The 22,467-nt window shown below is 41.0% G+C and overlaps 1 protein-coding gene across 1 annotated transcript in view; it reads left to right on the top strand.

Moving 5' to 3' along the window:
• The window catches only part of LOC132872188 (E3 ubiquitin-protein ligase TRIM9), a 44,361-nt gene extending 22,681 nt beyond the window's left edge, over positions 1-21,680 (top strand). Inside the window, 8 exon segments of the mRNA XM_060906823.1 lie at positions 4,014-4,124; positions 10,913-11,066; positions 11,229-11,303; positions 13,492-13,652; positions 19,347-19,485; positions 19,711-20,014; positions 20,394-20,556; positions 21,636-21,680. Of these exon segments, the coding sequence (XP_060762806.1) occupies positions 4,014-4,124; positions 10,913-11,066; positions 11,229-11,303; positions 13,492-13,652; positions 19,347-19,485; positions 19,711-20,014; positions 20,394-20,556; positions 21,636-21,680 (1,152 nt within the window).
• Positions 21,681-22,467: the final 787 nt, after the last annotated feature.

Raw genomic sequence — 22,467 nt, 5'->3', positions numbered from 1 at the left:
ACCTCATACTCATCTGGCTCAAACCAACACCCATGCCACAGTGAAAGATAGTCACGCTTCACTGTGAGATCACAATTTTTCCCGTTCTGATGTCGGAACATTGTGAATATTAACTGAAGCTCATGATTTGGTTCATCAAGAGATTCATTGATTAGATAACAGCATAAAACCGCTGCAGGTGGATGGGTGTTCCTAATGAAGTGGCCGGTAAGTGTGTACTGTATATAATTCTGGACGCTAGAATGATGTCACTGTCATTTTGATATCTTGGTTTATTCGATGAAAGAAACATGCTGGAGGTGACGTGAGAGCTCAGTGTTCATATGTTCTCTGTGATCGATTATAAATATTATATATGATTCACATTAAAGGTGCGGTAAGGGATTTTTTTTAGTACTGGACATATGGCATATGGACTCATTTTGTAACGATGATATGATCCAACAATCCATATCCAAAAGCACACAGTGAATTTTTTTCTTTTTTTTAACGTTAACTGAACCTCGTAGATGGAAGGATTCAGCCATGATTGGGTCACATGACTCGGAGAAGGCGGGATGGTTATAATGGAGGTGTTTCTGCCACAGTGTTGGTCAATGTGTTGTGTTCTCCTTTATTTCATTTCATGTGCAATCACTATCAGAGCAGGTTGTAATGAAATCCTCAGCCAGATGACGAGCTCGTTCCTTCCTCCCCAGAATCGCTCGATATCTGTCTTATCAACATTACCCACAATGCCATTCTTTATGAAGTCTCGATAGTGTGTTAGTAACGAGGCTTTCAGAGGCATCAGGTGGAACATCTGCACCATAATTATGTGTGTGTGTGTGTGTGTGTGTGTGTGTGTGTGTGTGTGTGTGTGTGAGAGAGAGAGAGAGAGAAGAAATGAGGAAGAAGGAAGGAAAAAGGAAAGGAAGTAGTGAGGGAAAGAGGGAAGAAAGGAAGGAAATGAGGAAGAGGAAATGACAAGAGGAAAGCAGGTAGCAAAGGAACAGAAAAAGGAAGGAAGGAAGAGAAAATGGAAACGGGAAGGAAAGAAAATAAAGAAGGACACAAAGGAGGAAAAATGAAGAAAGGATGGAAAGGAGGAAGGAAGAAAGGAAGGAAGGAAGAAGAAGGAATGACAAGAGGAAAGGAGGTAGTGATGGAACTAAAGAAGAAAGGAAATGCAGGAGGGAAGGACAGACGGAAGGGAGAATGGGAAGGAGGAAAAAGGAAGAAAGGAAGGAAAGGAGGAAGAATGTAGGAAACAAGGAAAGGAGGTAGGGAATGAAAGAAAGGAACAAAGGACACAGACAAGGAAAAATGAAGAAAGGATGAAAAGGAGGAAGAAATGAGGAAAAATTAAATACACAAGGAAGGACAGTAGAGAAGGAACTAAGGAAGGAAGGAAGAAGGGAGGATGGAAAGGAGAAAAATGGATAAAGGAAAGGAGGAAAGGTGGTAGTGAAGGAACTAAAGACAGGGAAGGAAGGAAGGAAGGAAGGAAGGAAGGAAGGAAGGAAGGAAGGAGGAAGAAGGAAGGAAAAATAGAAAAAGGAAGGAAGGGGGAAGGAAGGAAAGAAAGGAAGAAAATGAGGAAGAGGGAAGGACAAGAGGAAAGCAGGTAGTAAAGGGTCAGGAGAAGAAAGGAAGGAAGGAAGGAAGGAAGGAAGGAAGGAAGGAAGGAAGGAAGGAAAAATGGAAAAGGGAAGGAAAGAAAATAAGGAAGGAGACAAAGGAGGAAAAATGAAGAAAGGATGGGAAGGAGGAAGAAGGAAGGAAAAAGGAAGGGATGCAGGAAAGGGAGTAAGGAAGAAAGGAAATGCATGAAGGGAGAATGGAAAGGAGGGAAAAGAAGGAAGGAAGGGATGAAGAAATGAGGAAGGAGGAAGAAGGAAGGACAAGAGGAAAGGAGGTAGGGAATGAAAGAAAGGAACAAAGGACACAAAGGAGAAAAATGAAGAAAGGATGAAAAGGTGGAAGAAATGAGGAAAAATGAAGGACACAAGGAAAGACAGTAGAGAAGGAACTAAGGAAGAAGGGAGGATGGAAAGGAGAAAAAATGGAGAAAGGAAGGAAAGGAGCAAAGGTGGTAGCGAAGGAACAAAAGAAAGGAAAAGAAGGAAGAAACAAGGAGGGATGGAAGAAGGAAGGAAAGGAAAGGAGGAAGAAGAAAGGGAAAATGGAAAAGGGAAGGAAGAGGGAAGCACAAAGGAGGAAGAATGAAGAAAGGATGAAAAGGAGGAAGAAATGAGGAAAAATGAAGGACACAAGGAACACAATGAAAGAGGAGGAACCAAGGAAGAAAGGAAAGGCAGGAAGGAAGGAAGAAGTGAGGATGGAAAGGAGGAAAAAGGGAGAAAGGAAGGAAAGGAGGAAAGTGGTAGCGAAGGAACTAAAGAAGAAAGGAAAGGGAGGGAAGGAAGGAACAAGGAAGGAAAGGAAAGGAGGAAGAAATGAGGAAGGAGGAAGAAGAAAGGGAAAATGGAAATGTGAAGGAAGGAGGGAAGGAAAGAAAGTAAGGAAGGGCACAAAGGAGGAAAAATGAAGAAAGGATGGAAAGGAAGAAGAAGTGAGGAAGAAGGAAGGAAAAAGGAAAGGAACTAAGGAAGAAAGGAAATGCAGGAAGGAAGGACAGAAGGGAGGATGGAAAGGAGGTAGTGAAGGAACTAAAAAAGAAAGGAAATGCAGGAAGGAAGGATGGAAAGAACTAAAAAAGAAGAAAGGAAAGAAGGAAGGCAGGAAGGAAGGACGGAAGGGACAATGGAAAGGAGGAAAAAGGAAGAAAGGAAGGAAAGGAAGAAGAAATGAGGAAGGAGGAAGAAGGTAGGAAACAAGGAAAGGAGGTCAGGAAGGAAAGAAAGGAACAAAGGACACAAAGGAGGAAAAATGAAGGAAGGATGAAAAAGAGGAAGAAACAAGGAAAAATGAAGGACACAAGGAAAGACAGTAGAGAAGGAACTAAGCAAGGAAGGAAGGAAGAAGGGAAGGAAGGAGTGAAGGGAGTGTGAAAAAGAGGAATGGGATGAGGAAAGAATAAAAAAGAAAGGCAAGGAACAAAGGATTGAAAAAACACCAGAGGGCAGATTGAAAAATACAAGAGCAAGAGAGGTTTGGCGAGAGAGACAGGAAGAGAAAGAAAGGTGGAGATGGAAGGAAAGATAAAAGAAGAGAACGCGAGGTGGAGAAAGATGAACAAAGGAATAGAGATTGAGGAAGAAGCAGGAGAAGAGAGATGGATGGATGGAGAGAGATAAAGGAGAATGATATTTAGATGTAATTAGTATATTCGTTATCCTTCTTTACTGCATCCTTCAGAACACAGAACATCTCAACCCTCCTTTTCCTCAAAAGACAGCGGTCGCCTGACCTCCATCCCAGCGTGCGCGCACACACACACACACACACACACACACACACACACACACACACACACACACACACACACACAGACTACATCTGTTCTTTCTAATCAGAGCTGCAGGATAAATAAGAACGGTGGAAAAACGATCTTTTTTGTAGAAGATAGAAAGATTGCGGTGAATATGATGATGATGATGATGATGATGAATGATTCTGTTCTTTTCTAACACTCCGTGATTAACCCCGGGATGGCGTTCCTCCCCCTCCCCTGCCTCCTCCTCCGCCTCCCCCTCTTTTTATTGATTCGGAAGATGGACAGAAAGCTTCAGATCAGACATTTATTTTAAAGCAGTGGAATCTGACAGGTGACTAATCGCATCCTTCTCGAATTAACACAGAGGAGAACGAATGCAGGCAAATACATGCTTTATAAAATGGCTGGGTGAGTCGATGATGAAACAGCATGAGAGAGAGAGAGAGAGAGAGAGAGAAAGGTGAAGGAATATGGATGAGATTCAGTGAGTGATGATTGATGAATCACCTCGAGCTCCAACTGATCCCTTATTTTCATATCACACACATACGACATGCCCCAGTTTACCTTTATATACATCTGATTTACGTCTGTGTGTGTGTGTGTGTGTGTGTGTGTGTGTGTGTGTGTGTAGACGGTGAGAGACCAGATCACACACTGCACTATGAAGCTGAGACAAACCACCGGTATGATGGAGTTCTGCCTGGAGGTCATCAAGGAGAACGACCCGAGCGGATTCCTACTGGTAACCACACACACACACACACACACACACACACACACACACACACACACACACACACACACACACACACACACACACACAAATGGGAGGAATAAACGAGGAAGGAGGAAGAAAGAAAGGAAGTAGTGAAAGAAGAAAGGAAAGAACAGAAGGAGGAAGAAGTAAGAAGGCAAGAAAGGAAGGAAGGCTGAGAGGAACAATGGAAGGAAGGAAAAATTAAGAAAGGAAGGGAGCAAGGAAGGAAGAAGTAAGAAAGATGTAATGAAAGAAAGCAGAGGAAGAAGGAAGGAAGGAAAAAAGAAAGAAAGAAAGAAAGAAAGAAAGAAAGAAAGAAAGAAAGAAAGAATTAAGGAACAAAGGAACAAAAGGAGGAAGGAAGGATAGGAGGAAGAATAAAAAAGAGGGGAGGAAGGAGGGGAGGAAGGAACAAAAGGAGGAAGACAAGGAAGGAAGACAGAGGAATAAGGAAGAAAGGAAGGAAGGAAGAAGAAGAGGAAGAAAGAAGGAAGGGAGAAAAGGAGGAAGGAAAGGAGGAAGAATAAAAAGGAGGGTAGGAAGTAAGAAAGGAAGGAAGGAAGGAAGGATAAAAAGGAGGGAAGGAAGGAAGACAGAGAGGAATAAGGAATGAAGGAAAATTAAGGAAGGAAGGAACAAAAGGAGAAAGGAAGGAAGACAAAGGAATAAGGAAGAAAGGAAGGAAGGAACAAGAGGAGGAAGAAAGAAGAAAGGAAGGAAGGAACAAAAGGAGGAAGACAAGGAAGGAAAGAAGACAGAGGAATAAGGAAGGAAGAAGAAGAGGAAGAAAGAAGGAAGGGAGAAAAGGATGAAGGAAAGGAGGAAGAATAAAAAGGAGGGTAGGAAGGAAGGAAGGAAGGAAGGAAGGAAGGAAGGAAGGAAGGAATGAGGAAGAATAAAAAGGAGGGAAGGAAGGAAAATCACAGAAGGAACAAAAGGAGGAAGGAAGGAAGGAAGGAAGGAACAAGAGGAGGAAGAAAAAAGGAAGGAAGGATTTAAGGAACAAAGCGGCTAGAGATAATGAGAAGATGAGATGAGGAACAAAAGGAGGATGAAAGGAAGGAAGGAACAAAAGGAGGAAGGAAGACAGAGGAATAAGGAAGAAAGTAAGGAAGAAACAAGAAGAGGAAGAAAGAAGGAAGAGAGAAAAGGAGGAAGAATAAAAAGGAGGGGGGGAAGGAAGGAACAAAAGGAGGAAGGAAGGAAGGAAGGAAGGAAGGAAGGAAGGAAGGAAGGAAGGAAGGAGAGCAGGAATTAAGGAACAAAGGAACAAAAGGAGGATGAAAGGAAGGAAGGAGGGAAGAAAGGAAAGGAAGAAAGATAGGAGGAAGAATAAAAAGGAGGGAAGGAAGTAAGGAACAAAAGGAGGAAGGCAGGAAGGAAGGAAGACAGAGAGGAATAAGGCAGGGAAGAACAAGAGGAGGAAGAAGGAAGGAAGGAGGAAAGAAGAAGACAGAGGAATAAGGAAGAAAGGAAGGAACAAGAAGAGGAAAAAAGAAGGAAGGGAGAAAAGGAGAAAGGAAAGGAGGAAGAATAAAAAGGAGGGAAGGAAGGAACAAAAGGAGGAAGGAAGGAAGGAATAAAAAAGAGGGAAGGAAGGAACAGACTGAAAAATATGAGCGCGTGGGAAGTTTGACGGGTGAGACAGACAGGGAAAGAAAGGTGGAGACTTAGAGACAGAGAGGTGGAAAAAACGATAAAGGAAAATAAAGAAAGGTGGAGAAAGATGAACAAAGGAATAGAGACTGAGGACGAAGGAGAGAGACTCCGCCAGCACTGGACGGAGAGAGAGATAAAGGAGAATGACATTTGAAGGGAAAGGGAGAGAGAAGAAAAATGAGATGGATGAAAAAGAGAAGATAAGATTGAGGGAGGGAGGGGCTGAAATAAAGAGAGGGGGAATAGAGATAGAGAGAAATAAAAGGGTGGTGAGAGGTCTGGAGAGAGAGAGAGAGAACAGGAATGATTTATTGGTGTTAAGTTCCCTGGCATGTGATTGGAGGAAATGTAAGATGATGTCATGAGATTAAACATCAGCAGCTTCTCTCCCTCGGCGCGCGCACACACACACACACACACACACACACACACACACACACACACACGCACATGCACAGGTCCTGCATTACTGTGCATTAATAATTCAGCCTGAAGCGCAGTGAGAGAGATGGAGTGTGACCTGAAGCCACTCGGCAGGATTGATGCTCACCTGAAAGTTTAATAAAGAATTGATCTCACTCTTTTTGGACTTGTCTGTCTGAGACCCAGCTGTTCTCCTGCGGTCTGATCTTTACGGAAGGGGAGAAGAAGGGCTTTAACCCGAGCCTGCATGGCTCCTCAGCACCGCGTGGAAAAGAAACTCAGAAAGCTTGGTTCCATGTGCAACGAGGACAAAATACATGGGTCATTTATCTCATCTCATCTCATCTCATCTCATCATCTCTAGCCGCTTTATCCTGTCCTACAGGGTCGCAGGCAAGCTGGAGCCTATCCCAGCTGACTACGGGCGAAAGGCGGGGTACACCCTGGACAAGTCGCCAGGTCATCACAGGGCTGACACATAGACACAGACAACCATTCACACTCACATTCACACCTACGGTCAATTTAGAGTCACCAGTTAACCTAACCTGCATGTCTTTGGACTGTGGGGGAAACCGGAGCACCCGGAGGAAACCCACGCGGACACGGGGAGAACATGCAAACTCCACACAGAAAGGCCCTCGCCGGCCCCGGGGCTCGAACCCGGACCTTCTTGCTGTGAGGCGACAGCGCTAACCACTACACCACCGTGCCGCCCTGGGTCATTTATATTCGGGGAAAAACACATCTTGAGAGTTTTGTGTTCTCTCTGTAGCACTTCATTTGTTTGTTTGTTCGCTTATGTAAGCAAATTTGGGCATAATAACCATGCAATAATAATAATAATAATAATAATAATAATAATAATAGTAAGAACACACATCAATAATAATAAACATGATAATAAATTGAAATAATAAATAAATAATAACACACATCACCAGTAATAATAAATGCATAAATAAATAATACATTACCAATAAAAATAAACAAGATAATAATTTTAAATAACAACAATAATACAACCCCGATTCCAAAAAAGTTGGGACAAAGTACAGATTGTAAATAAAAACGGAATGCAATGATGTGGAAGTTTCAAAATTCCATATTTTATTCAGAATAGAACATAGATGACATATCAAATGTTTAAACTGAGAAAATGTATCATTTAAAGAGAAAAATTAGATGATTTTAAATTTCATGACAACAACACATCTCAAAAAAGTTGGGACAAGGCGATGTTTCCCACTGTGAGACATCCCCTTTTCCCTTTACAACAGTCTGTAAACGTCTGGGGACTGAGGAGACAAGTTGCTCAAGTTTAGGGATAGGAATGTTAACCCATTCTTGTCTAATGTAGGATTCTAGTTGCTCAACTGTCTTAGGTCTTTTTTGTCGTATCTTCCGTTTTATGATGCACCAAATGTTTTCTATGGGTGAAAGATCTGGACTGCAGGCTGGCCAGTTCAGTACCCGGACCCTTCTTCTACGCAGCCATGATGCTGTAATTGATGCAGTATGTGGTTTGGCATTGTCATGTTGGAAAATGCAAGGTCTTCTCTGAAAGAGACGTCGTCTGGATGGGAGCATATGTTGCTCTAGAACCTAGATATACCTTTCAGCATTGATGGGGTCTTTCCAGATGTGTAAGCTGCCCATGCCACATGCACTAATGCAACCCCATACCATCAGAGATGCAGGCTTCTGAACTGAGTGCTGATAACAACTCGGGTCGTCCTTCTCCTCTTTAGTCCGAATGACATGGCGTCCCTGATTTCCATAAAGAACTTCAAATTTTGATTCGTCTGACCACAGAACAGTTTTCCACTTTGCCACAGTCCATTTTAAATGAGCCTTGGCCCAGAGAAGACGTCTGCACTTCTGGATCGTGTTTAGATACGGCTTCTTCTTTGAACTATAGAGTTTTAGCTGGCAACGGCGGATGGCACGTTGAATTGTGTTCACAGATAATGTTCTCTGGAAATATTCCTGAGCCCATTTTGTGATTTCCAATACAGAAGCATGCCTGTATGTGATGCAGTGCCGTCTAAGGGCCCGAAGATCACTGGCACCCAGTATGGTTTTCCGGCCTTGACCCTTACACACAGAGATTCTTCCAGATTCTCTGAATCTTTTGATAATATTATGCACTGTAGATGATGATATGTTCAAACTCTTTGCAATTTCACACTGTCGAACTCCTTTCTGATATTGCTCCACTATTTGTCGGCGCAGAATTAGGGGGCTTGGTGATCCTCTTCCCATCTTTACTTCTGAGAGCCGCTGCCACTCCAAGATGCTCTTTTTATACCCAGTCATGTTAATGACCTATTGCCAATTGACCTAATGAGTTGCAATTTGGTCCTCCAGCTGTTCCTTTTTTGTACCTTTAACTTTTCCAGCCTCTTATTGCCCCTGTCCCAACTTTTTTGAGATGTGTTGCTGTCATGAAATTTCAAATGAGCCAATATTTGGCATGAAATTTCAAAATGTCTCACTTTCGACATTTGATATGTTGTCTATGTTCTATTGTGAATACAATGTCAGTTTTTGAGATTTGTAAATTATTGCATTCCATTTTTATTTACAATTTGTACTTTGTCTCAACTTTTTTGGAATCGGGGTTGTAATAAATAAGAACACACCATCACCAATAATAATAATAATAATAATAATAATAATAATAATAATAATATCACCAATAAAAATAAACATGATAATCATTTTAAATAATAATAACAATAATAATAAATAAATACATACATAAACAATAACACACCACCACCTATAATAATAATTATAATACATAGGGCCAAATTACTCAATTCTGATCGGTCAATCAAGGAGGGCTTTTTTCCTTCACACGGGGCCGTATTTCTGAAATGCTATTGGCGAGCTCGTTGTTTGGTTACGGTTACAAAAATGAGCAAATTGTGTCAACAAAATGGCTTTTGTAAAGACGTTCCAATAAAATTTTGTAAGCCGCTTTCAAAATCCTCATGTTGCGTCGCCGTGTCATGATGAAAGACTATGGATGAAAGACTAATTTTGATGAAATTTTGATTAATTTTGATGAAATATAGATGAAAGACTAATTTTGTGCCAAAATGTTCATACAATACTTTTGAAATATCAAACAAGAACGACAAATCAAAATACAAAAAAAACAAAAAAACGTCAATTTTTTTTAGACTGGCAAACAAATTATTCGTGTAATCGTGCAAAATATCAGTCTATTACTCTTCAGAAACCTTTTATTTTTGTTCCGCGTCTTTCTCGGTTTTGTTTGACGTAATTTATTTTGGTTGCGATTCCAGCTTTCTCGTTTGCGCTCCCTGACTTTTTGCTTGCAGTTTTGGCACAAACTTCACGTGTGGACGGGCTGTCCAGGAATGCATTCCCATTGGCTAACTTGTGTTTGACTGACAGCTACGCTCAGCCATTCCCTACTCGGATTCTGGCGGACTGTTTGACGAGTGACCGATCCATTGACGGTAAACAAGGATCGAGTGGACTTCAGTGGCGACTATGATATTGAATTTACACTTTGTTGAATTAATTCAATATCATAGTCGCCACTGAAGTCCACTCGATCCTTGTTTACCGTCAATGGATCGGTCACTCGTCAAACAGTCCGCCAGAATCCGAGTAGGGAATGGCTGAGCGTAGCTGTCAGTCAAACACAAGTTAGCCAATGGCAATACATTCCTGGACAGCCCACCCACACGTGAAGTTTGTGCCAAAACTGCAAGCAAAAAGTCAGGGAGCGCAAACGAGAAAGCTGGAATCGCAACCAAAATAAATTACGTCAAACAAAACCGAGAAAGACGCGGAACAAAAATAAAAGGTTTCTGAAGAGTAATAGACTGATATTTTGCACGATTACACGAATAATTTGTTTGCCAGTCTAAAAAAATTGACTTTTTTAAATTTTTTTTTTTTTTTATTTGTCGTTTTTGTTTGATATTTCAAAAGTATTGTATGAACATTTTGGCACAAAATTGATTCCATAAAAGACACTTCAGAAACTGACTCAAATGTGCAAGATAGTCTCGCACCCTGATTGGTTCAGAAAACGTGAATGGCAAATGTTGTGAACTTGAATGGCTTCCGAAGTATGAATTTGGCCCTGTATATTATAAACAAGTAATCGTATGGTTCCTCGTAAAATTAAGGATCAATTTCACTCGCGATTTCAAAGTTTTGAAATTTCAAAACTTCGAAATCACTCGTGAAATTAATCCTTAATTTTATTCGGCCCCATACGATTACCTATACTACTACTACTACTACTACGAATAATAATAATAATAATAATAAAAATAATAATAATAATAATAACGCACCACTACCAACAACCATGAAGAAGAACATCATCATTCTGTACTCTTTTCATTCTGTCTTCTATCGTCAGCTGCTTGGATTGTTGAATCTGGTCAGAAGGTGTGCATTATTTTCGTATAAGAACCATAAGATGAATGATATTAATGTCCAAAATAATATATTCATTCTTATACATGACTGTTTCTATAGTAACAACTCGGACACAGTGACTTTAACGGCAGCTGCTCCACATAAGACCAATAATAAACCGATTTTTATAAACATGCTGGTAAAATTCTCCTTTACATTTCATGTTTTTTTAAATATATATTTTATTTCTTTCTATTTTCTATCACTCTCTGTGCCAGATCTCGGATGCGTTGATTAAACGTGTTCAGCTCTCTCAGGATCAGTGGGTTAAAGGCGCCCTGGAGCCGAAGGTTTGTCCCGAGTTCAACCTGAGCCTCAACACCGACCCTCTGCTGCAGGCCATTCTACAACTCGACCTTATCCAGGGCCGGGGTATAACACACACACACACACACACACACACACACACACACACACACACACACATATGGAAAATATAGCCATTGCACTTCGTTTCATCTTTCATCAATTCTGCATACTCTTAAGGACACTCATCTCGAACAAATGTCCCATAATCCCTCAGTTTGCTTCCAGATTCGAACACTCAGGAGTCTCTGGTACCGAGACATAAACATGCAGGCATCCGGAAAGAGACGTAGAGTGCAGGAGGTATTTCAGAACCTCGAGTGCATTGTTCCTCCTGAAATATTCAATCCGTCTTCCTTTACAGTTTAGGAGAGCAAGCTACCTTCATACTATATACTGATCTATAGTTGCTTGCTAATCACTGAAGTACTGATTAGCATGCTAGTTGCCGAACAACTCTGGACATAAACACCGATTTCTAGTCTAGAACTAGACATTGAAGTACTAATGTGACCCATCCATCCATTACACTGGGGAACAATTTGAAAAAAAATTTCTGTTGAGTTAGATTTTTATGCTGATTAAAACTAAAATTGGCATGCTGATTCCAAAATTGCAGTCAGTTTTTTTCTAGCATGTCAAGTTTTTTCTCCACAGCTTACCCTCCAGATAAGCAAAATTCCACTTATTTGCTGTATAAAGACTATTTGAAGGTTATGGAAGAACGTTATCAGGGTAGATGGGATGTACATATGATGGCTGACTATTGTTGGAGCATCAAACGTGATAGTCCTCAAGTTGAACCCTCCAGAAAGAGCTATAAACGTAAATTTTTACCTTAACTACTTGCACACAATTATAATTACAGTAGCCATATCCTTTGTAAAAACATAATAGTGTTAAATAAACATTGCAGTCATGCCTGTTTCTTTCATATTTCATTGTATGTCAATATTTGTAAATTTTTATAAAACAAGCACATATCTGTTAAGTACAGTATTTTTCATATTTTTTAAGAAAACGGGGATCCTATAGTTCAAAAACTTGATGTGAGAGAGAAAAACTGAGATCAGTTTTGGATTCCTCACCCAAAAATTAGTTAAAAACAGCTGTCAGACCTAACTCAACAAAAATTGTGTTCCCCAGTGTTATCTCTAGCCGCTTTATCCTGTTCTACAGGGTCGCAGGCAAGCTGGAGCCTATCCCAGCTGACTACGGGCGAAAGGCGGGGTACACCCTGGACAAGTTGCCAGGTCATCACAGGGCTGACACATAGACACAGACAACCATTCACACTCACATTCACACCTACGGTCAATTTAGAGTCACCAGTTAACCTAACCTGCATGTCTTTGGACTGTGGGGGAAACCGGAGCACCCGGAAGAAACCCACGCGGACACGGGGAGAACATGCAAACTCCACACAGAAAGGCCCCCAGAACCCAGAACCTTCTTGCTGTGAGGCAACAGTGCTAACCACTACACCACCGTGCCGCTCATTAACAGTAAATTAAAGTCGGCGCCATTACTCAGTCCTTTTTGTCCCTTAGTGTCTGGTTAACCGTGTTAGCATGCTAATGTTTGGTTCTTTTTAGCATTTTCTAACAAGATGTGGTAACAAAGACAATTTTAAACAACTGATGTTTTGGGACAGTGTTTAGAATGTCACAAATATGCGATGCGAAGAGATGTAATGAACGGATGACATAAATAACTTGTGAGGTAATCAGCTAGTTACTGATTTCATTTAACCTAGCAAGGATGCTAAGTAGATATGAACAGTTATGAACATTATGTATGGTGTACTCCATTTGAACTGGAAAGCCGAAATTTCTGAGTGGAACTCAAATGCCCCCTGAAGTCAGGTTTTCCAACTTGGAAAGTCAACCTCAACCTCAAAATCCAAGATGGCTGCTCCATACAGGAACATAAGTGAAAGCTTATAACTTTTTGTTGTTATTACTTCTGTCTTATTTGTGTCTCGGTAAATCAGTCATACACATACTACTGTCCAACTTCTATGTGCGGACATGTTGCTTTGGTGGTTGTATGCGCCAAATAGGACGGAATGATTTGTTTTCAACTGGTATTGCGAACAATGTCGAGCAATGGATACAAGAGAGGATTTCCTGGAGGCGTCCATTTTGGTTTTCTGACTTCTACTAGAACGTGGTCGACTAGGGTATGACGTCATTCCCAGCTCCAACTTCCGACTTCCGAAGTAAAATGAATGCAGTATTCGTATCATGCTCAAAGTATGTAGGAATCTAACTTTTATTTACTCTCAAACATAATATTTATATGAATTCTCCGTTAATATTCATTCAAATGATCACAATTCAGAAAGGCAACTTCCACCATAACGTTGAAAGCCAAAGCCTGACCTCATACATGCTCACCTCACCTTCACCTCAACACTTTTACCATATATCGGTTCTGCTTGTTCCTAAACGCAAATGTGATGTCACTGTGAAATCATTGTGTATTTCAGCAGAGAACCCTGGAGTCCCTCCTGCTCCTTTACTGGAGCTGGAGAAGTGCTGCTTGCAAAACAACAGTGCCACTCTGGCCTGGAGGTTAATGACACCTCAGCCGCTGCCCGTGGAGGGCTACATCCTGGAGCTGGATGATGGAAACGGTGGACAATACCGGGTGTGTAAAAAGATTCTGGTTGAAGATTGTAAACCTCGAGCAAAAGAAACAATAGAAAGACAGGGTTGTGTATATATATATATATATATATATATATATATATATATATATATATATATATATATATTCAACCCCGATTCCAAAAAAGTTGGGACAAAGTACAAATTGTAAATAAAAACGGAATGCAATGATGTGGAAGTTTCAAAATTCCATATTTTATTCAGAATAGAACATAGATGACAAGTCAAATGTTTAAACTGAGAAAATGTATCATTTAAAGAGAAAAATTAGGTGATTTTAAATTTCATGACAACAACACATCTCAAAAAAGTTGGGACAAGGCCATGTTTACCACTGTGAGACATCCCCTTTTCTCTTTACAACAGTCTGTAAACGTCTGGGGACTGAGGAGACAAGTTGCTCAAGTTTAGGGATAGGAATGTTCACCCATTCTTGTCTAATGTAGGATTCTAGTTGCTCAACTGTCTTAGGTCTTTTTTGTCGTATCTTCCGTTTTATGATGCGCCAAATGTTTTCTATGGGTGAAAGATCTGGACTGCAGGCTGGCCAGTTCAGTACCCGGACCCTTCTTCTACGCAGCCATGATGCTGTAATTGATGCAGTATATGGTTTGGCATTGTCATGTTGGAAAATGCAAGGTCTTCTCTGAAAGAGACGTCGTCTGGATGGGAGCATATGTTGCTCTAGAACCTGGATATACCTTTCAGCATTGATGGTGTCTTTCCAGATGTGTAAGCTGCCCATGCCACACGCACTAATGCAACCCCATACCATCAGAGATGCAGGCTTCTGAACTGAGCGCTGATAACAACTTGAGTCGTCCTTCTCCTCTTTAGTCCGAATGACACGGCGTCCCTGATTTCCATAAAGAACTTCAAATTTTGATTTGTCTGACCACAGAACAGTTTTCCACTTTGCCACAGTCCATTTTAAATGAGCCTTGGCCCAGAGAAGACGTCTGCGCTTCTGGATCGTGTTTAGATACGGCTTCTTCTTTGAACTATAGAGTTTTAGCTGGCAATGGCGGATGGCACGTTGAATTGTGTTCACAGATAATGTTCTCTGGAAATATTCCTGAGCCCATTTTGTGATTTCCAATACAGAAGCATGCCTGTATGTGATGCAGTGCCGTCTAAGGGCCTGAAGATCACTGGCACCCAGTATGGTTTTCCGACCTTGACCCTTACGCACAGAGATTCTTCCAGATTCTCTGAATCTTTTGATGATATTATGCACTGTAGATGATGATATGTTCAAACTCTTTGCAATTTCACACTGTCGAACTCCTTTCTGATATTGCTCCACTATTTGTCGGTGCAGAATTAGGGGGCTTGGTGATCCTCTTCCCATCTTTACTTCTGAGAGCCGCTGCCACTCCAAGATGCTCTTTTTATACCCAGTCATGTTAATGACCTATTGCCAATTGACCTAATGAGTTGCAATTTGCTCCTCCAGCTGTTCCTTTTTTGTACCTTTAACTTTTCCAGCCTCTTATTGCCCCTGTCCCAACTTTTTTGAGATGTGTTGCTGTCATGGAATTTCAAATGAGCCAATATTTGGCATGAAATTTCAAAATGTCTCACTTTCGACATTTGATATGTTGTCTATGTTCTATTGTGAATACAATATCAGTTTTTGAGATTTGTAAATTATTGCATTCCGTTTTTATTTACAATTTGTACTTTGTCCCAACTTTTTTGGAATTGGGATTGTATAATTATTATACATACAGGACACCTTTTCCATGTATTCTATTCCCTTCTAGTGGGTTTCATTCATTTCGTTCGATAGCATGCAATATTGTTAGCGTATTGCTTATGCTACGTGTATTACCGGTACACCACTCTACCCAATGGAAAATGAGCATGCAATATGGTTTATGATATTGCACGTTCTCAAGACAACACAATGTCACACGTTGGAGTTGATCCGAATATCCACTGAGAAACTTTTCTGCTGCACATGTGCACAACCATTTCTGTGTTCGCCAGGAAAGACATGTTGAACACCCGAAAGGCAACCAACTTCATTAGATATTCTCCACCATGTTTCTAAGAGAAAAACATACCAACGGACATCGAAAAACTGGAAAAGAGACACGTCAGAGACGTAAAACTTCTGTGCTAGCGAGTGACAATTTGTAAACAAACATGGCCGCCAGGTTTGCTTTGTTAAATATAGAAGATTTTGAGAGAATTTTGGCTACCAGATTGCTCCGTTGTGTGTAGTCGTCGAGGTTGATTTTAAAAGTAACTAAGTAAATTACACAGGGAAATGAATACTTAAGTATGAATGAAAAATACTGTAGTGAGCGTGCAGCATGGTAGAAAAGTCCGGAGACAGAAATCTTAGTTTCTCGGTTGCTAGCCTGTGCGACTTGCTCTCGATAGCGCTGCTTTATTAGCATTCACTAACACTACTGATGAACGCAACACCGGCTGGAAGTTGACTGCACTGCCACGCTAGCAGCACCAACTCGCAGGTAAGCTAGTGTTGGCCTTCGAAAATGCCGATACGTTGATATGAAGAGAATGTGTATGTATAAAAATAAGAATAATGGCTTTTTTTCATGGTCTATCAGAGATATTCCATTCAGCTACTCATGCTAGCTGAATGGAATAGATCTGATATACCACTCAACGCCAGCCAATATTATTTAATGACTGTATATGTGGATAAAATATGAACACTGCTTAAACACTAGCAAAAGGTGCTGATTGGAACAATCTATGAACCTAAGACCAATCAAGGTGGGTGTGGTCTATTATTGGTCTATAAATGGCTATTTGAAGAAAATAACAATTCAGGTTTGGAACAGTAACTCCACTTCTTTGCATGATCCCTAGTCCACTCACTGGCCACTTTAATAGGAACTTGTTCTTGATTCTAAGATCCCTGTTCTTGGCTGCAGGAGTGGAACCCAGTGTGGTCTTCTGCTGTTGCATGCTGAGATGCTTTTCTGCTAAAACAAAACAGCAGGTGGATGTGAGTGTTCTTAATAAAGTAGCAGCTGAGTGTATCTTCAAACACTAAAACATTCACTGGAAACGAACGTCCCAGAGTGGATTTTATTTCATGCCAAATTTTTGAAGTGGGTTTTTTTTTGCCTATGATGTTCAGAACATTTCGTCTCGTCTCATCTCTGCATTTATAATCAATAGCATAATTAACATGCTATATATATATATATATATATATATATATATATATATATATATATATATATATATATATATATATATCTGACCATATGACATTCTCCTCATCCTCTTCTGGATCATCCAAATGCTCTCTAGCAAACTTCAGACAGGCCTGGACATGTACTGGCTTAAGCAGAGGGACATGTCTGGCACTGCAGGATTTGAGTCCCTGGCGGCATAGTGTGTTACTGATGGTAGCCTTTGTTACTTTGGTCCCAGCTCTCTGCAGGTCATTCACTAGGTCCCCTCATGTGGTTCTGGGATTTTTGCTCACCGTTCTTGTGATCATTTTGACCCCACGGGGTGAGATCTTGCGTGGAGCCCCAGATCGAGGGAGATTATCAGTGGACTTATACAGTATGTCTTCCATTTTCTAATAATTGCTCCCACAGTTGATTTCTTCACACCAAGCTGCTTACCTATTGCAGATTCAGTCTTCCCAGCCTGGTGCAGGTCTACAATTTTGTTTCTGGTGTCCTTTGACAGCTCTTTGGTCTTGGCCATAGTGGAGTTTGGAGTGTGACTGTTTGAGGTTGTGGACAGGTGTCTTTTATACTGATAATGAGTTCAAACAGGTGCCATTAATACAGGTAATGAGTGGAGGACAGAGGAGCCTCTTAAAGAAGAAGTTACAGGTCTGTGAGAGCCAGAAATCTTGGTTGTTTGTAGGTGACCAAATACTTATTTTACCGAGGAATTTACCAATTAATTCATTAAAAATCCTACAATGTGATTTCCTGGATTCTTTCCCCCCATTCTGTCTCTCATAGTTGAAGTGTACCTATGATGAAAATTACAGGCCTCTCTCATCTTTTTAAGTGGGAGAACTTGCACAATTGGTGGCTGACTAAATACTTTTTTGCCCCACTGTATATATGGTGCTTGAAGGTTTGTGAACCCTTTAGAATTTTCTATATTTCTGCATAAATATGACCTAAAACATCATCAGATTTTCACACAAGTCCTAAAAGTAGATAAAGAGAACCCAGTTGAACAAATGAGACAAAAATATTATACTTGGTCATTTATTTATTGAGGAAAATGATCCAATATTACATATCTGTGAGTGGTAAAAGTATGTGAACCTTTGCTTTCAGTACCTGGGGTGACCCCTTTGTGCAGCAATAACTGCAACTAAACGTTTGTGGTAACTGTTGATCAGTCCTGCACACTGGCTTGAAGGAATTTTAGCCCATTCCTCCGTACAGAACAGCTTCAGCTCTGGGATGTTGGTGGGTTTCCTCGCATGAACTGCTCACTTCCGGTCCTTCCACAACATTTCAATTGGATTAAGGTCAGGACTTTGACTTGGCCATCCCAAACATTAACTTTATTCTTCTTTAACCATTCTTTGGTAGAACGACTTGTGTGCTTAGGGTCGTTGTCTTGCTGCATGACCCACCTTCTCTTGAGATTCAGTTCATGGACAGATGTCCTGACATTTACCTTTAGAATTCGCTGGTAGAATTCAGAATTCATTGTTCCATCAATGATGGCAAGCTGTCCTGGCCCAGATGCAGCAAAACAGGCCCAAACCATGATACTACCACCACCATGTTTCACAGATGGGATAAGGTTCCTGGAATGCAGTGTTTTCCTTTCTCCAAAAATAATGCTTTTCATTTAAACCAAAAACTTCTATTTTGGTCTCATCCGTACACAAAACATTTTTCCAATAGCCCATGTGATCTTTAGCAAACTGTAGACAAGCAGCAATGTTCTTTTTGGAGAGCAGTGGCTTTCTCCTTGCAACCCTGCCATGCACACCATTGTTTTTCAGTGTTCTCCTGATGGTGGACTCATGAACATTAACATTAGCCAATGTGAGAGAGGCCTTGAGCTGCTTAGAAGTTACCCTGGGGTCCTTTGTGACCTCACCGACTATTACACGCCTTGCTCTTGGAGTGATCTTTGTTGGTCGACCACTCCTGGGGAGGGTAATGGTCTTGAATTTCCTCCATTTGTACACAATCTGTCTGACTGTGGATTGGTGGAGTCCAAACTCTTTAGAGATGGTTTTGTAACCTTTTCCAGCCTGATGAGCATCAACAATGCTTTTTCTGAGGTCCTCAGAAATCTCCTTTGTTCGTGCCATGATACGCTTCCACAAACATGTGTTGTGAAGATCAGACTTTGATAGATCCCTGTTCTTTAAATAAAACAGGGTGCCCACTCACACCTGATTGTCATCCCATTGATTGAAAACACCTGACTCTAATTTCACCTTCAAATTAACTGTTAATCCTAGAGGTTCACATACTTTTGCCACTCACAGATATGTAACATTGAATCATTTTCCTCAATAAATAAATGACCAAGTATAATATTTTTGTCTCATTTGTTTAACTGGGTTCATAAACCTTCAAGCACCACTGTATATATATATATATATATATATATATATATATATATATATATATATATATCAGATCTTTACCAAATGTTTCCTCTCTCTTCTTTCCCTCTGTCTCAGGAGGTGTACGTGGGGAAGGAGACGGTGTGCACGGTGGATGGTCTTCACTTTAACAGCTCCTACAATGCTCGAGTCAAAGCCTACAACTCCATCGGTGTTGGGGCTTACAGCAAGACCGTGGTCTTAAAGACATCTGATGGTTTGTGTCTCTTTTTTCACACACCCATGTTGGGTCTTTGTTAGTTTTCTCTGCCATTAGTTTGCACTGATGGTCTCTCACTTTCACCGATGAGATCATGCAGAAGTTCCGTACATACTGTTGAAATCTCTAGCTTTCTGGAAGTCATAAGATTTCAACCCCCTACGACGAAGCTACCAAAGCCCGTTTTATGATCTTGTCTCTCCGTCAATGTTTCTTTGGCAGTTGCCTGGTTCACCTTTGACCCTACCTCAGCGCACAGAGACATCGTCCTGTCCAACGAGAACCAGACAGTGAGCTGCAACAGCTATGACGACCGCGTGGTGCTCGGAACAGCTGCTTTCTCCAGAGGGGTTCATTACTGGGAACTCAGCATCGATCGCTATGATAACCATCCAGATCCTGCATTTGGTGTGGCACGCATTAACACAGCAAAGGACGCTATGCTGGGGAAAGATGACAAAGCCTGGGCCATGTATGTGGACAACAACCGTTCATGGTTCATGCATAACAACTCGCACACCAACAGGTAGGCAGTTTAGAGGTCAAGCATCAACACACCATTGACCCAATGCTTTCTTGACAGGAAGTTGGTCTGGAGACATGCTTTAACAGCTTTGGGAGTCCTCCACTTTGGAAGACACATCCGTCTCAGGTGCTTCCATCAAGCAACCTTAAGGATTCTTTGGTTTTGGTTCCATGCAGAGCCCTACAACAAGTTGTCACAAGTAGAACCATTTTTTTCCAAAGAACCAAAGAACTCTAAGATTGTTGCTACGCTGTTGTTGTTGTTTGGACAAAATTACCTCAGCCCCTCCCTGCTACAAAACTTAATCTAAAGTGTATCGACCTTAAATTCTTACTTTGTCATAAATTATTTGGCAGTATTTCTCTCTCCTTCTCTCCAGGGCCGAAGGGGGAATAACCAAGGGGTCGACTGTTGGTGTTCTCCTAGACTTGATGAAACACACTCTCACATTTTTCATCAACAAAGAACAGCATGGCCCTGTGGCCTTCGAGAACATGGAGGGTGTGTTTATGCCTGCGGTCAGCCTCAACCGCAATGTACAGGTGCGGTATCTTGCTTGTAACCTTATTCTTTTCCTACAGGTTAAAGGAAAAGCAATAACAACAAAACCAAAAATTGCTTCTTGGATATTCCACAACTCACCGGCCACTTTAATATGAACTTGTTCTCGATTCTAAGATTCCTGTTCTTGGCTGGCAGGAGTGGAACCCTGGTGTTACATGCTGCGATGCTTTTCTGCTCACCACGGTTGTAAAGAGTGATTACATGAGTTGCTACATCCTTCCTGGCAAAAAAGCTCAAACCAGTCTGGTCCAAGTTTCCCAAAAGCATCGCAGCACGAAGATCATTGTGAAATGGTAGAGTGAGCAGCACAAAGATCATCGTGAAATGGTAGAGTGAGCAGCACAATGAATGCCCTCTCTCCTACTTAAGATGTTCTTAGCATTAAGATGCTTTTGGGAAACCCACCCCTGACCAATCTCCTTTGACCTCTTTAATCAACAAGATGTTTCCACCCACAGAACTGTCACTCACTCACTCGATGTTTTTTGTTTTTCGCACCATTCTGTGCAAACTCTAGAGACTGTTGTGTGTGAAAACCCCAGGAGATCAGCAGTTTCTGAAATACTCAAACCAGTCCATCTGGCTCAAACCATCACCCATGCCACAGTGAAAGAAAGTCACACTTTGAGATCACAATTTTTCCCATTCTGATGTTCGACATTAACTGAAGCTCTTGATTTGTTTCTGCGTGATTTGATGCATTGCGCTGGTGTCAAGGGATCGGCTGATTAGAGAACTGCATCAAACAGCAGGTCGATGGGTGTTCCTAATAAAGTGGCCGGCGAGTCTATAACTATAAATGGAGTTTATATGACAATATGACACGCCTCTTGCACCAAATTCTAAAAGAATAAAACATGCTGTTTATAAAGAAAGTAATCAAGTCTGTTTCCCAGCATGTTCCATCCTGTTTTTACTCCTTACATATTATTTAGGAGGTTTTGGATGTAGCCCATGTTTGTTTTCGATTGTCTTTTTCAGAAATATCCAGTCAAAATGTCTGGACAGAATCATAACCGTACAAAATGTTATGATGAGACTTTTCTGTATTTTGTAGGTGACCCTAATCACAGGCTTAGAAGTACCAAAGAACATCAAATAACGACCTCTGACCTGTGGGAATGAGATACATCTGGGTTGTACCTCTGCGTTCTTTTTCTTCATGAGGCAAAGCCGCTCCTCAACGACATTTGGTTGGAGATCAAAGAGAACTTTTTAAAAATTACAGTCTATCTCAAATATATTTATTTCCCCCCGTATTCTTAATGGAATCTCAGTGTGTACAATCAGAACTCCGTGTGTTTACAGTAAACTCATCCCAGGCGGCGTTCCCAACAGGATCAGAAAGCTATGAAGGAGAGTTATTACTGTTTATTCAAATTCCATCCATTGTGTTCTTCAAAATGTGAGCTTAACCTGGTTATAAATGTTTAGCTAATGTAGATGCTGAAGCATTTCATGGTGAAATTCTGCTTGGTGGGCTTTCATTGGGGTCAGATTGACGAATCAACAACATGACCTATTTGCTATATACAGTGTGGTTCAGTATAGCCAATATTTTGACAAAGTGATATACAATTGTGAAATTAGCTTTCATGCTTTAGTCAACTTGACCAAATTCCAGCTCAAACGCTGCTGCATCATCTTGAATGGTTCATTGGATGAGCATAGTAAATCCCTGGATGTTGTGTAAAATTGGCACATACAGAGTGGCCAAACAGCAAGATGAACTACTAAACATCCATCCATTATCCGCAACCACTTATCCTGTGCAGGGTTGTGGGCAAGCTGGAGCTTATCCTAGCTGACTATGGGCAAGAGGCAGGGTACACCCTGGACAAGTCGCCAGATAATCGCAGGGCTGACACATAGACACAAACAACCATTCA

The sequence above is a fragment of the Neoarius graeffei genome, chromosome 2, assembly GCF_027579695.1.
Source record: "Neoarius graeffei isolate fNeoGra1 chromosome 2, fNeoGra1.pri, whole genome shotgun sequence".
NCBI lineage: Eukaryota > Metazoa > Chordata > Actinopteri > Siluriformes > Ariidae > Neoarius > Neoarius graeffei.
Note: the sequence above shows the minus strand (reverse complement) of the source record. Positions and strands in the feature narration are given on the sequence as shown.